The sequence below is a fragment of the Mastigoproctus giganteus genome, chromosome 8, assembly GCF_048544385.1.
Source record: "Mastigoproctus giganteus isolate SK-2022 chromosome 8, ASM4854438v1, whole genome shotgun sequence".
Taxonomy (NCBI): Eukaryota; Metazoa; Arthropoda; class Arachnida; order Uropygi; family Thelyphonidae; genus Mastigoproctus; species Mastigoproctus giganteus.
The window spans coordinates 75,959,006-75,972,719 of record NC_143582.1 but is presented as its reverse complement, the minus strand read 5'-3'; the positions used below and the strand labels follow the sequence as shown (position 1 = coordinate 75,972,719).

The 13,714-nt window shown below is 36.6% G+C and overlaps 1 protein-coding gene across 1 annotated transcript in view; it reads left to right on the top strand.

Annotated features, from left to right (window-relative positions):
• LOC150081646 (protein NDNF-like) overlaps positions 1-12,813 on the top strand; it is a 61,507-nt gene extending 48,694 nt beyond the window's left edge. Inside the window, exons 3-4 of the mRNA XM_090380576.1 lie at positions 7,685-7,812; positions 11,311-12,813. Coding sequence (XP_090236702.1) covers positions 7,685-7,812; positions 11,311-12,662 — 1,480 coding nt within the window. The 3' untranslated portion in view covers positions 12,663-12,813. The remainder of the gene's footprint in view (positions 1-7,684; positions 7,813-11,310) is intronic.
• The last annotated feature ends 901 nt before the right edge of the window (positions 12,814-13,714 follow it).

The window sequence follows — 13,714 nt, the reverse complement described above, 5'->3', positions numbered from 1 at the left end:
CTGCTTCTATACCTTATAGAGCAAATTATTCGGTTTATGCCCTTCTGCCAACTGTAGGCTGTATCTGAGAGACGGATCTGCATGTATAACTGGAAAAGAGAAGAAAATAGGGGAAAGTGTAATGTTTCGAGAACTCGCTACCTTTTGGTATATAATTATAACGATTTCGCAAATTCTCATTTGAGCCAGAATCGCTCTTCTCTTTCCAGTAGGCACAACACTTGGAGAATTTTTCTGGCTTTGCTTTGCTAACTTTACAACAGTCTCTCCAACTTTTGTCAGTCGAGACAACCTTGGCGACACCGCTGGTTAATAGACGAGTACAGTATATGCCTCCGTAGCAGAGTGGTCAGCAGCGCGAGTGCAGTAGCACACGCTCTTTGAGTAGACCGGGGTTCACGCCCCTGATTGCTAAATACGGTCGATCTGCCAACCCGCACTGGACCAGCGTGGCAGATTATGGTCCATTTCCCTCACATGAATCATTGAGGAGGCTTCCATCTGGCAGTGGATTGATAATGGGTTCAGTTTATCTTATATCTGCGGGATCACCTCGCTTCAGCAGTTACTGGTTCACTATTGCCAATACCGGATTTAGGTTCCGGAACCCCTGACGTATTTTTTTTTACGGAAGGGAGGTCGGAATTACTCAAAAATAACTGGAAAAAAATTACAAAAGATACATATATTTGTCGTAACATTTTATTTCGCCGAAGCCTTCCAGATTTTGAGTCCTGTTGCAATTGCTCCACTGCTCCCCACCCCATTAAATCCAGCCTTACCTATTGCAGTTATTTCCTGTTTTTATTTTCGAAATATAACTGAAACTGGAAGTCTTTCATAAGGATGTCTTTATATACTTAAAATATAATATCAGTATAAGAGAAGGTGCCACGTAAAATTTTTCCTAGGTGGAATAATGACCAGCAAGTTGAGTGCTGTTTGTAAGAGATGTGAATACCAGAAGATAACCTAAAAAAGGAAAGAAACATTTTCCTAGGAATGCGTAACATCATTCCATGTGTCACCTATCCAATCATATCGTATTTTAATCAGGCGTGACTTTGCTACTCTCATTGGTCACTCGTTTCCTCATCGGCGCTCTTTTAACGCTAGTCTCGGAACTAAGCAGATGAGACAAACGTGGTGAGATAAATTGATTTAAGCAACCCGTGACAGAGCTATGTCTAAGAAAAGGGTTGTCGGTGTTAAACCATACAAATACTAGGCTCGTGTTTCCTAAGATAAGTTTGCATTTTTTTTGCCTTTTCGCAAAGTCTTATTATTAGTGGCTCAGCATTAATGTTTGGAATTCAAAGTGGTATTCTGAGAACTTCCGGCAATTAGGCTCTCGGCTAATTTTGGAATCTTATTTCCAAACCACCAGATGGCTGAAGAAGGGGTTAAATTAAAGGAAGCCAGCGTCATTGAGAAAAAAAATTTAACGCAATAGCGTTTTAAGTATTTTTAATAGTAATCACTGGTTACATTGTATTTGTATAAATAGTACAGGGCCCAAATGGTTCATTTCAAGAAAATTTTATTATACATTAATGAGACGAAATAATTCGCAAGGAGGTAAAGTGCAAATTATTTGAATCTGCATTTCCAAAAAAAAATAAATAAATAATAAAAAAATAAGAAAGTATATTCTTCATGTTTTGGGCGGAAGCATATCGAGATCGATGTAAAGGTATTTTGCAATCGATAGTGATCTAAGAAAATTAACACAGCTCATGTTCATTTTCTTAGGGACTTGTTCACTAATCAAAAAAGGGAATTGAATTTATTTAATTTCTTTATCTAAAATAAATTCCATTTACTTGCGTATTAATGTAATTGGTTTTCTTAGTCCATTTGTAACTGATGCCTGATTGATGTGGCTGGAACAACTCCCTAATTGCGTCTCTTATTTAAAAAAATATATTCAGTATTTTGCGGTCATATTGGATATCGGACTAAAATAAATGGAATATACAATAGGCTATCAAAAGTACTGGGACACCAAGAGATTCATATAACTGAATAAAAAACACAATTTCATCTTTGGCTTTGAATACAGAAAGATAGCCTATCAAGCAAACTTTACACCAATTTCTGGCAAGTTTTTAAGCAGGAAATCTTTTAAAGTACGAGTAGCTTTCGAAATCGATCTCCATGATTGATTTCGTACCCCAAAATTGACCATGGTTTTGAAAGAGACTGGTCTGCAGTCTTTAACTATTGGTTTATTGTTCTTTTGTGGACGGGCTGGATTTGACCTGTTCAGTTGCCGAGGAAAGGCATTAATCTGAAGTGATCAGTTAAAGGGATCATCGAAATGAACAAGGATATGAAGACATCGAGAATTTCTGTAAAGGTGGAAGACTGATAAAGTTAAAAGAGAGGGAAAATCATCAAATTAGAAAATGAAAGTTATATGAACTACAACGCCAGTGGGGAAGGGCTATTGAGGAATTATCAATTTTCTTCTTTAAGGTTATCTGCTAATTAAGTAAAGACCAACAGTGTAGTCTTTCCTGAGTTTATTTAGTTGTTAAGATGAAAAAAAAGTATTATCAAATGGCATAATCAAACACATCATAATACCAGTGCTTCCAAACATAAATTGTTCCATTATACTAGAGACAGCCGCACAGCCAATTTAACATTATTATTATTGCTCTTATATTTTTTCTCCCTGATTGGGGTTCCTGGCTACCTGGTCGTGTCTATGAGTGTCTTAGTCTGGGTGATCACCTTGCATCCCGCAGTGATGTGTTGGATCGTTTCTGAGGCCAGGTGGCATCGTCGACATGTGTCATCGAACATTCCGGGCTCCTGTATTTTCTATACTTCCTGGTGTTGATTACCTGGTCTTGGATGGCGAGCATGAATCCTCTAGTCTCGGGTAAGAGCGACCCGCTCGTGAGCCATGCATTGGAAGCAATTTTATCTATGTGATCTTGACGGAGATCACATAGATAATCACATAGATCCTTCAGGTTAATTATCGCTGTCTTCTGTTGCTCAATGATGTCTATCATGCCCCTTCCTTCTTCTTCCCGGGAAATTGTCAGTCTCTCCACGGCAGATTTCGGGTGGTGTTGACGGCTCTTGGTCATCACTTCCCTGTTTTTCTCATGATATCCTCCAGCTCGGTGTTAGACCAATCTATGACCCCGAAGGAGTACGTTAGCACTGGGACTGCATAGATTATTATGATTATTCCTCTTATATTATTTCTCCCTGATTATTATTATTATTATTATTATTATTATTATTATTATTATTATTATTATTATTATTATTATTATTATTAGCCATATGATGACAGGAAGCCTGAGGCTTATTATTTTTTTTTTTGGGCACCAGCCCAAAAAAAAAAAAAAAAAAACCGCGTTACTCTGAGAGAGAGAGAGAGAAGTAGAAGCGAATCACTAAGAAAGCAAGAAATGATGATATCCAGCTCAGGACCCTGGGTTTGCCAAGCCCATACTCACCAGATGTGAGTCCCTGTGGTCATTATATTACATTTTCTGTTGTTGAAGTGCCACGTGGACTCGAACACGTGACGTGCGTAATTCTATACTTGGCCAAGGCACAAGTACTGTATAGAATTCGACTAGGGTTGTCTGCACAAATATGATAAGGGCTCTAAACATCTATTTCTTCAAGTAAACCTTTACCACCAAGATTTCCTTCTATCGTCAAATGTGAATCCTCCGGGGCAGCACAGTGGTTATAATCACCGTCCTTTTCACACCGGGTGGAAAAGAAACGGATTCATATCCTCATTGATGCAAGGAACTTTTATGGACTGAATTCATTCTGTGGCCGAGTTACTCGATCTCGGGGTGAGGAAAGAAAGTCTTTTCCACCCTTTTCGGTTTTTCGTCAGGCCAGTGGACGAGAGAAAACATGCAATTTATTGATATAATACACATGGGGTGGATGAGATTGTTCTCGAGTAACCATATGACTTTTCTTTTTTCCTTCTTTTTTTTTTTTTTTGTTATAACGTTAAATATAAATCTTTACAGTGTTTTTAAAATATTGGTTTCGCCTTTTACTTCAATTTTCTCATATTGTATAAGAATACCGAAAGATGTATAAGATGTAAGAATACCGAAAGATTCAGTACTTCAAAAAAATGATAGCAAATCAATAATATATAAAACATTTTTTTTTCTGAAAATTTCTTTGGTCTACTCTTGATTCGTCGTAACTTTCATAATCAAATAATTCCGTTGTTATGATTCCACGTATTTGCTTAACATCTGATTCAGCCACAATTTCTTTACTTATCATTAAATAAGACAAAAAAAAAAAAATCTAAAATTTCTGTATTTTTTAAAATATGGTGTAGAAGCTCTTACTCGACTTTATAAAATAAACTAAGAACGTGCGAGATCTTTCCAAGCATATGAGATCGAGCATAGAAGCACCAGTGACACTTGCTTCAGGTCGGCAGTGGTCTGTCTATATATATGGAGATGGGGAATTCTTGGAGTTGCTGTACCAGAGACCTACATAGGTTTTCAGCTATCTTGTTTAGTGAATCAACAATATATAGACCTTAGAGACATCTACTCTCGACAACTTTAATTCTCTGTTATTTTTGGCTTTGCTGCCATCGTTCCGGTTACAACGAAGACTGCCGTCACATTTGTAAAGTTGTCCCACTTGCTAAAAAGGACGCTAAATACTACTTTTTTTTTTTTGAAACGGAAAAAAAGAAAAGGAATGGAACAGTTTTCTCACAACTTATCTTATGCAGGAACAGCTTCATGTGAAAAATGACATCTGGTGCACACGAAACTCCTCGTAATGAGCATCTCCTGAGAATTATGGCAGAAAGCAAATGAATCATGCTGTGCTAGAATTAGGAAATGAATTTACTCTAAGAATTCTGCAGTTATAATACGTACAGCTATGGACAGATGAGACTTTGCAGTGTATGCACAATTAAACTTGAGTGTAAAATTGAGATAAAGGTAATTATAATATTTAAAGAGCAACAACATTACTGTCATTGGTTACAAAATATATTCAAGAATATATTTTGCAGCCAAAACTGTGGAATAAATTTACATAGTTCATTTCCAGAACAAGATAGATGAAAGATATCTTGTTCTGTCAAGACAGAACAAGAACGAGATAGCCGAGACTTATAGCTATTTTGATAGCTATAAGTCTCGGCTGAATTCAAATTTACTTTCTTTAAAACGAACGAAACAAAAACGAAAGTACATGTAATTAAAAAGAAAAAAAAGAATTTCAAGGGCAATATATAATATCTACAAGGGTGTAATATGGAAAACTCTTTCCCATTCTGGAAATGATTATCATACCAAAGTTGACAAATTTATATAGAATGGGTTCAATTTCAATATAACGGTGCTTTGAGTGACCATGTTTCAAGCTCGCGTGACTGCTAAATACTCTGACGTTTCTTGTATTTCTCTCTTGCATCTTGTGAACTCCTTTGACCGTGTGGTCTTCTCGGAGTATAAACAGAAAAAAAATTATTTTTTTTTTTTAATATAGCAACCTCAACTAGGATAGGCTTAAAACTGATCGATATCTCATTGTACAGATGACTATATAGTAATATCCATTACAGTAGAAGAAGAAGAAAAAAAATAAAAATTGAAAGATTTAAGAAAAATTGCAAAGAATCACAACAGGAATATGTCAAGTAGAAGTGATGGTTTTACAGAGGAACAATGCACAAACAAAAACTGCATACTCCTTCTATTACAATTAGACTTATGAGAACTAGCTGTAAGTACTGTACTTGAAAGAAAAATAAACAAATGTAAGCAGTTTTTGACTTACATTCATCCACACTTAGTAACTATTGAACTGCCATCTATGTTAATATTTTATACAATGGTGTAACAACCATTAAAAACCAGATTATCTATGAGAGTTGTTTTAGAAGTTATCAGTACAGGACTCTGTGATTGCACTCAGTAAGCGCAGATAGAGGTAGTCAATAGAAACAATATGCCACAATCAGCATCTATCCCTTATTCAACGTAATCACAGTCACTACCAAAGTCTCCGCAATTCTTCCATCGGTGAGGCAGACGATCAATCGCGCAGCACTGTAATCGGCCATGCTCAGGCGACGTACTGATCCTCCGAAAGCCATGTTAAGTCTGCAGATTAAAACTGATGTCTCTGAAGCAGCTTCCTCCAACCGACAGAGCATACATATTCGCGTAGTAGATGGCCAAATAATAAATAGGGCATACGTCAGCATGTCACAACTCCAGGTCTGCAATAAGGGTTGAACATCCCGATGGCGATCGGGTGCTGTATTGTCCCGACGGTAAACGATGTCGCGTTCCAGTTCGGGTTAAAAAAAATTAAATTTTCTGTTTATACTCCGGTACAACCAAACGGTCAGAGGAGTTCACAAGATAGACAGAATACAAGAAACAGCACTGTATTCAGCAGTCACGGGCTTGACCCCGGTCGCTCAAGGCACGTGTACTTATGCACCCGCACGCGCCTGACCCCTAGGCTACGGCGATCTTTGCTTCCGACACAATGCAGGTCGCAATTATCATGAAGAATTGAATGATATGCAATTAATGGTGGAAGGGGGTGGTCAGTACAACTCTCAGAGTAACCATGGTGTGCATTAACTTCTTTTACCGTTGGAGGAGAGAAAGGGGAAGAAGAAGAAAAAAGAAAAACAGAGTTTATATAAAGAGTCAAAGTAATCCTGGACATAAGGCCTCTGATAATGACAATTCGAAGTACGTAGTTATTGGTGTAGTGCAGGTAGTTAACAGTTAATATGGAGGAATATGGACAATTTAATCGTAACAATATCGATCACCCTATTCGACAAGATCCATATACTGTATATGGGTATGCCGTAGTAATAGGTTAAATTTGAGTTTTAATATCATTACAACTTGTTAATTTGATTAGTAATATTAATCAGAGAGCACTTTGAACCATGACAAGACTAAAAATTAAATAAATTTTCTGTTTATACTCCGGGACGACTACACGGGTCAGACGAGTTCACAAGAAACAGCACCGTATTTAGTAGTAAAGGGCTTGAATCGCGGTCACTCAAGGCACGAGGGTGTACTTATGCACCCTCGTGCCTGACCACTCGGCTACGGCGGCCTTATTAGTGAAACACAACAAGACTAAAAATTAGTGAAACACAACAAGATTAAAAATTAATTTTTAACCAGCAGAATTAAAAAAGTTTAATTATTTTTTGAAATAAATTATCAATACAAATAGTTGCTTTGAAACACTAGACCAGGAAACACAAAAGTCAGCAAATCTCCTAGAGAAAACAATTTTGTTGGGGTCCCCACATTTTTATAACAGCCAAAAAATTGTCCCCCCCCCTCTCCCCCGTACGAGATGTAGCCAGGGTAGCTGATTTCCCCTCCCACGACTTCGGTGCCACTGACTAGATTCTAACAGATGGGTGGATTTTCCACTGGATTTTAAAAACATTCAGTGTATTTTATAGTCAACTATCCGGATGTGAAGAATCAGATTTGGAGAATTCTACCTCTCATTTTTAAGTAACTAAAATGTAACCTAAAATTTCATCTTTTTTAAAATTTTGATATTTCATATTATTCAATGTTTGTCGCAATTAAACACGAATGAATTCTATGTGCGTTAGGTTGTGACATTATTTCTGCTTATTGCCCAGGGTGTTCTATCTGAATGAAGACTACAACCACCCCTTGACTATAACTATTACTCCTTGCTTGGCACCTGTCCAGTGGATGCTAACTTTAAGAGATTTTCCTACATCAGTTAGCAAAACAACAGATAAAAGTAAGTCATTTTACTTTGAAGTTTCTTAAGATGCATTTTAAAAAATTTACAATCATTAAAAATATAACGGAAAGAAAATTAGATAACGTAAAAGACTGTGTTCAGCTCAATTAAACAATTAAATGGCCTTAAATTATTTACGGTGAAAGTATAAAAGTAATAAAAAGTTCATAAATGAATTCTCTTGAAGTTATTTGGTACTATAATGGCTGAGTAAGTATTTATTCTCCCTTTTGGTCCAGAGAACCATAATCATATGACGTAACACCAACGGTTGTTTTCTGCAGACAAAAGGTTGGCCAGCGAAACCGGCAAGGTTGGTGCATAAATAGCATTGATTCACTCTTCTAACACAACGATACCCCATCTAAAAATATACAACTGCTTTCTCCAAAGCGGCACAGTAAAGGTGTTACTGTTTTCTGTACCGATCCAAACGGTTTTTTTTTTTTTTTTTGCTGGTTAATCAAAAAAAATGTCAACATGGCCGTATTAGAGGCTTTGTGTTGTCTTGCAATGACCGTTTTGTACAGCATTTGGTCTGGATCAGTTGCTGTATTTACTTAATGCTATGTGAACGCTGGAAACAACAAGTATTCTCACTGCTTCTCTGACGCACGCTCATATAATGAACACAAATAACAACCAAAACTTTTATAACCCACAGTGCATAGATAACAGAAATGAAACAGAACAAATGCTCTGTCATTCCAGTCAACCTTCAATAGGTGATTTTTTAGAGTATTTTCATTGTGAAACATTCTTCTGGATTCATACCAAGAACTCGGCGAAAACCAACTGAAGGTAATTAAAAATGTAGTTGTCTTAAAAATTACAATTTTATCAAAAGATAGTACAATACCAAGTTTAGTTCAGTTCCTCTCATCAACAGAAAAAGGAATTAAGGGCGTTACATATAGTAATACAGTTTCCCTGTAGTCTATCATGTAAACTCCTGTGACTCTGTGTGTCTGTTCCAGAGCATAAAAGAACCTCACCCCCCCCTTCAATGGGGCAACAGTAGTTCTGTTTATTATAATCATTAGATACTATAGTTGGCATACAATTCAATGGAAATTTCTCGGGCAGCCTCTATCGAATTAAATTCTCTCCTCACTTGAAGTTAATTCCATTGCAGAAGACCGAAACCAGGTTAAGCGAATAGCTATTCGCCATATTCTTAAATCGAAATGCTCTATTTTGCTTAGATACAAGATTCTTTAGATATAGAGTTCCCCCCTCCAATAAATCAGCGAAAAATAAAAAAAGAGACTATGAAAAGAGGTGTCCGATGGATATCAGGTGTATTCATTAGGTCTGTTTATGTTGCACAAAACAATTCGTGTAGTCATCTGGCCGTTGGTAAACATCGCAACGAGTTGACGCACGATCCTTAAACTAAAAAAAAAAAAAAAAAAAAAAAAAAACAGTTATATAAAAATATAGGCAGGAACACAGCCTGAACATTATCAATTAGTCAAGTTGTTAACTGGACATCTAGAAAAAAAAAGACAAACAAAAAGGGTCATACAACTAATGGAGAGGGTTCAAAGATGCGCTACCAGATCAGTGATGAGGGCAAATCGATGCACATACGAAGAACGACTTGGAACGTGTGGACTACAAAGTTTGACAACTAGACATCTAAGAAGGACATCTGATTGAAGTGTATGAGATGCTAAAGGGATTGAAGAAAGGAAATGAGGAGGGCCTGTTCTCCCTCGTAAATGAGACAAGAACCTGAGGAGGGGAAATATAACATCTCATGGAATAATAGAAGATTGGATTTCATGAGTTCGCCTATGGGCAGCGGGTTGTCGAATAAGTTGCTTCCCAAAGTGGTGGTGGCAATCAGTCTGGCTAAGTTCAAAGCAAAATTGGATGGTTACTTCTCGGGAAGGGGAATAGAATGAATATTCTGTTTTATGTTATTATGTATATTTTTTATTTTATTTTATTTGTTGGCTGATGCAGAAAAAGATCCACTTTCTTGTATCACCTGGCCTTACTAATACTATCTCCAGAAACTTCTCAAAACTTATTAATTACTTTACTATCTTTCAGTCTTTTTTTCATTGAAAACGCTTTTTTTAAATACAATATAAATAGAAAAAATCCTACTATTTTCTGAATACAGGTAAACCTCAGTATATGCGTTTTCGATCAATGCTAGTTTCGGTTAATACGGTCAAAAACATTAATACCATTCCTCTATATATGCCCTCTAAAATTGCGAATAGTGCAGCCGTTTATGAAACAAAAAGTTTTTAACAACGCAAAAAAAAAAAAAAAAAAAAAAAAAATGCCCAAAAAGTTGAGGCTGTTATTGAAGAAATTAGCATCATTGGAAAGGATCTTGGCTTTGAAGATGTTGATTCCCCTAATGTCAGAGAATGCCTGGATTCGCATTCACAGCCACTCACTGACACGGATCTTATAGAATTGGAGGAACAGCGTGCTTACGACGAGAAAGAAGAAATTGCAGCTGAAGCAGAGGAGTGAGTGTCTCTAACGAAATTTCAAGCAGATGTTTCGAAATTTGGAAACTGTTAAACAACAAATTATGGATTTAGATCCGAATGTGGAAAGAAGCATGCCTCTTTTTCTCTTCATAAATTTTATGAAGAGAAAAAGAGGATTATAACCGTTCAAACGACACTTGAAAAATATTTTTCTAGAAAGTAGCATATCCATTTTTCACTCATTTTATAGCTCATTTCTTTAATAAATATTTTTTAGCATACTTGCTTTTCATTATTCTTTATATTTCTATCTATGTACACAGTTAAAACGTATTTTAAAGGCCTAAATTAAGTCTTCTGATGAATGTTCTAAAACATCATGGATGAATTAGAATTTTTCCCATTGATTTTTAACTTCGATATATGCGGTTTCGAGATATATGGTACACTCGTTGCACGAATTAACCGCATATATAGAGATTTATTTGTAGCTGTATACTCTATGTGACGATTGTAATATGGTCCTAACAATTAAAACCTTCGTCTCATCATTTAAAATTTTCTTACAAAAATAAATCAATACGAAAAAAATTTTTATGAGCTTTAAAAACGTTTGGACTGAATAAAAAAAGGTCTGAGGTAGCCGTGTGGTCAGGGGCGTGACTGCAGCAACACGCGGTCTTCGAGTAGACCGGGGTTCGAACCCTTGATTGCTAAATACGATTAACATTTGTATTTATGATTTATACAAATCATGTAAACCGGCGTATGAACAAGTACATTAAAACTTCATGTTTTTATACGTATTCTGACTTCTTAATTACGATCGCGACGTCGTAGTTTCCTAAATCTTCCTCCCCCCCAGCCTCCATGTCACAGAATTCAGGCCTTCCGCTACCCTATTAATTAATAGCTACAGCAAAGGTCATAAATAAAAATGTTATGAATGAAAGATTTGCTGAAATTGTTATTCAGTCATACAATCTGTTGCTGAAATTAGTCACACATTTATTTTTTTATGTATTTTTTTTTTCAGGTGGTCGACTGTATAGTCCACTAGTGCCCTTGATATCCTATACGGGCTCAGAACGTCGTACGTATTTTCAAGCGCGAGCACATACTGGTCTTTATGTGTTGGAGTTAATTTCGCCAGAGCAAGACTCAAGTGTAAAGATTCACGTCACTTCGCAGTGGACAAAGGGCTCCCCTTATCCTCAACTACCTCAAGACCCTCAGGTGGAAGTCGTACGGGTGAGGAAAAATCGTGTGTTGATCTCGTGGAAAGCTAGCCCAAGCGGTTCTCATGGTGAGAGGAACATCGAGTACTGCGTTGCTGCTAATCCTCGTAAAAACTACCATTCTTTGTGCGCACTAACTGGAGACATGTACGGCGATACTCCTTCCAATCCGCCACCTTCTGCGGGATTTGGATTCTGGTGGGAGAAAACCGCAAGGAAGAAAATAGTCATGAAGGCCAAGGAGATAAAGAAAAATCTTGAGACAAAATCGGACATCGTCTTCGACTGTGTGGGGAGGAAGACATGGCATCTTTTCCATGGCCTGGAAGATGGAAGGACCTATTACTTTGACGTGTTTGCCGTGGACGCAGAAGACAACATGAGTTCTGGATATACAGGTGCAATCGTGGGGATGAAAAACTCAGTGATGAATATCAAACTCAAAGAAAACATTCTGACTCCTGTCTTCCTGGATCAATCCAATCGTTTTACGGCTACGATTGAATATCAGCCTCCTGCACCCTCACATGCTCTGTGGTTCTTTATTCAGTCCTGTACGGGGCCTGGGCCTGTGCACATATCAATGTACGGCGACAACGAAGAGCTTGTTGCAGTTGACGTTATGGATTACAAAAGTCTTGTGGTAATGGACCCACCAAATGGAACGCTAGTGTTTACTCTCAATTCTACAATTCAGGCTGTCAGAAAAGCTATGGTTTGGGTCAGCCGGAAATATCACAAATATCCTTTTCCGTCACTTCCGGAAAATAGAAGAGTGCAAGTTTTTGACACCTTAACCAGTTGCGATTCTGTAACTTTGGCATGGAGGGCATCTCTCGATGACAAAGTTCGTTACTGCATCTTCAAGCGCACCATAAAAGGTGATGTCAAGTGGCACGTCACGAAACCTCAAAGTTTCTGCGACGAGAAAGCAGATGGCAGCACCAGTCAGGTTGGAGTAAAAGTGTTGTGCAAGAGATACCATCGCTTTAGCCGTAATAGGTTCAACGACGTCATCATTCAACGTGTCCATGGGCTTGACCCAAGTTCTACGTATGTATTTGATGTGCACGTGACAAAATTTAGAGGGAAAACATTACCTTACGAACAAGTCTGGGCCACAACCCATAAGTGTTCTTATGAAAAATGAAGTGATGTGTAAAGATGAGGAAAATCAGACTAATCAGGATGCCATAATAAACTAAAACGGTTTTTAATTTACTAGTGCTCGTGACGTGGAAGAGTAAAAGATGGAATTTCTAAGCCCATTTCAATGGATCATCATAAGTCAATGCACACTTATCAACACTATCAAAAAAAATTACAAAAAAAAAAAAAAATTAAGCAAAAAGTTCTTATGTTTAATATTAATCGGAAACATGAGATATAAACTGTCAGTTGAACTAATGTCAAGGATTCGTGATAAAGCAGTAGTTTTAATGATAAAAAAAACAATGATATATTCAAACAGGAGAATATATTATTGTATTTGTCAAAGGTACTCAGGTTATTTTTTATTGCAGTTTAATCCTGCTTTAGATCATCGTGCAATCTTATAGTGTATAATAGTTGGGAAACCTCCTCTTATATATAGAAAACAGTACCTGAATTTATTTTATTGCACGTTATTAACTTTTAAACAAAGTGCCAAAGATTAATCACATTTGCCATTTAACCGAAGACGAAGAATACCGTCTTATGAAGAACATCTTACCTGTTAAAGTCTCCCTCAAGTGCTGCCATCTGATGGTATTAACAACTATTATGTTGTTTCAATTTAATTGTGGTATTTTATTTTATTTTTTTTCCCCTTTATTTCTCTTTTACATTTTTCCCCCCTAGACCTGTATATAGTGTATATTTCTTTCAAATGATAGAATAGAGCGTTATTAAGATGATAATATTATATCACTGTTTTTCAGAACCACTGTTTTATGATTTCTTTAAACGTTGTGTTTGTGGCTAATTATGGTACAGTGTACTTGTTTCAGATATCTTATTATGTGTCAAGCTATGTAAGAGTAATGAGATGTGCTAATAGGTTGTACTGTATTTTTTTTTTTTACTTGAATCTAACTGGAATTTTATATCTTAGTTTTGTTTCAATATTAACTTCAGAAAGACTAATATACATGTATAAAACATGAAAAGAAATTTTTCTCATTATAGTAAATTAATTAAATATCTAATTGGATATTTTAA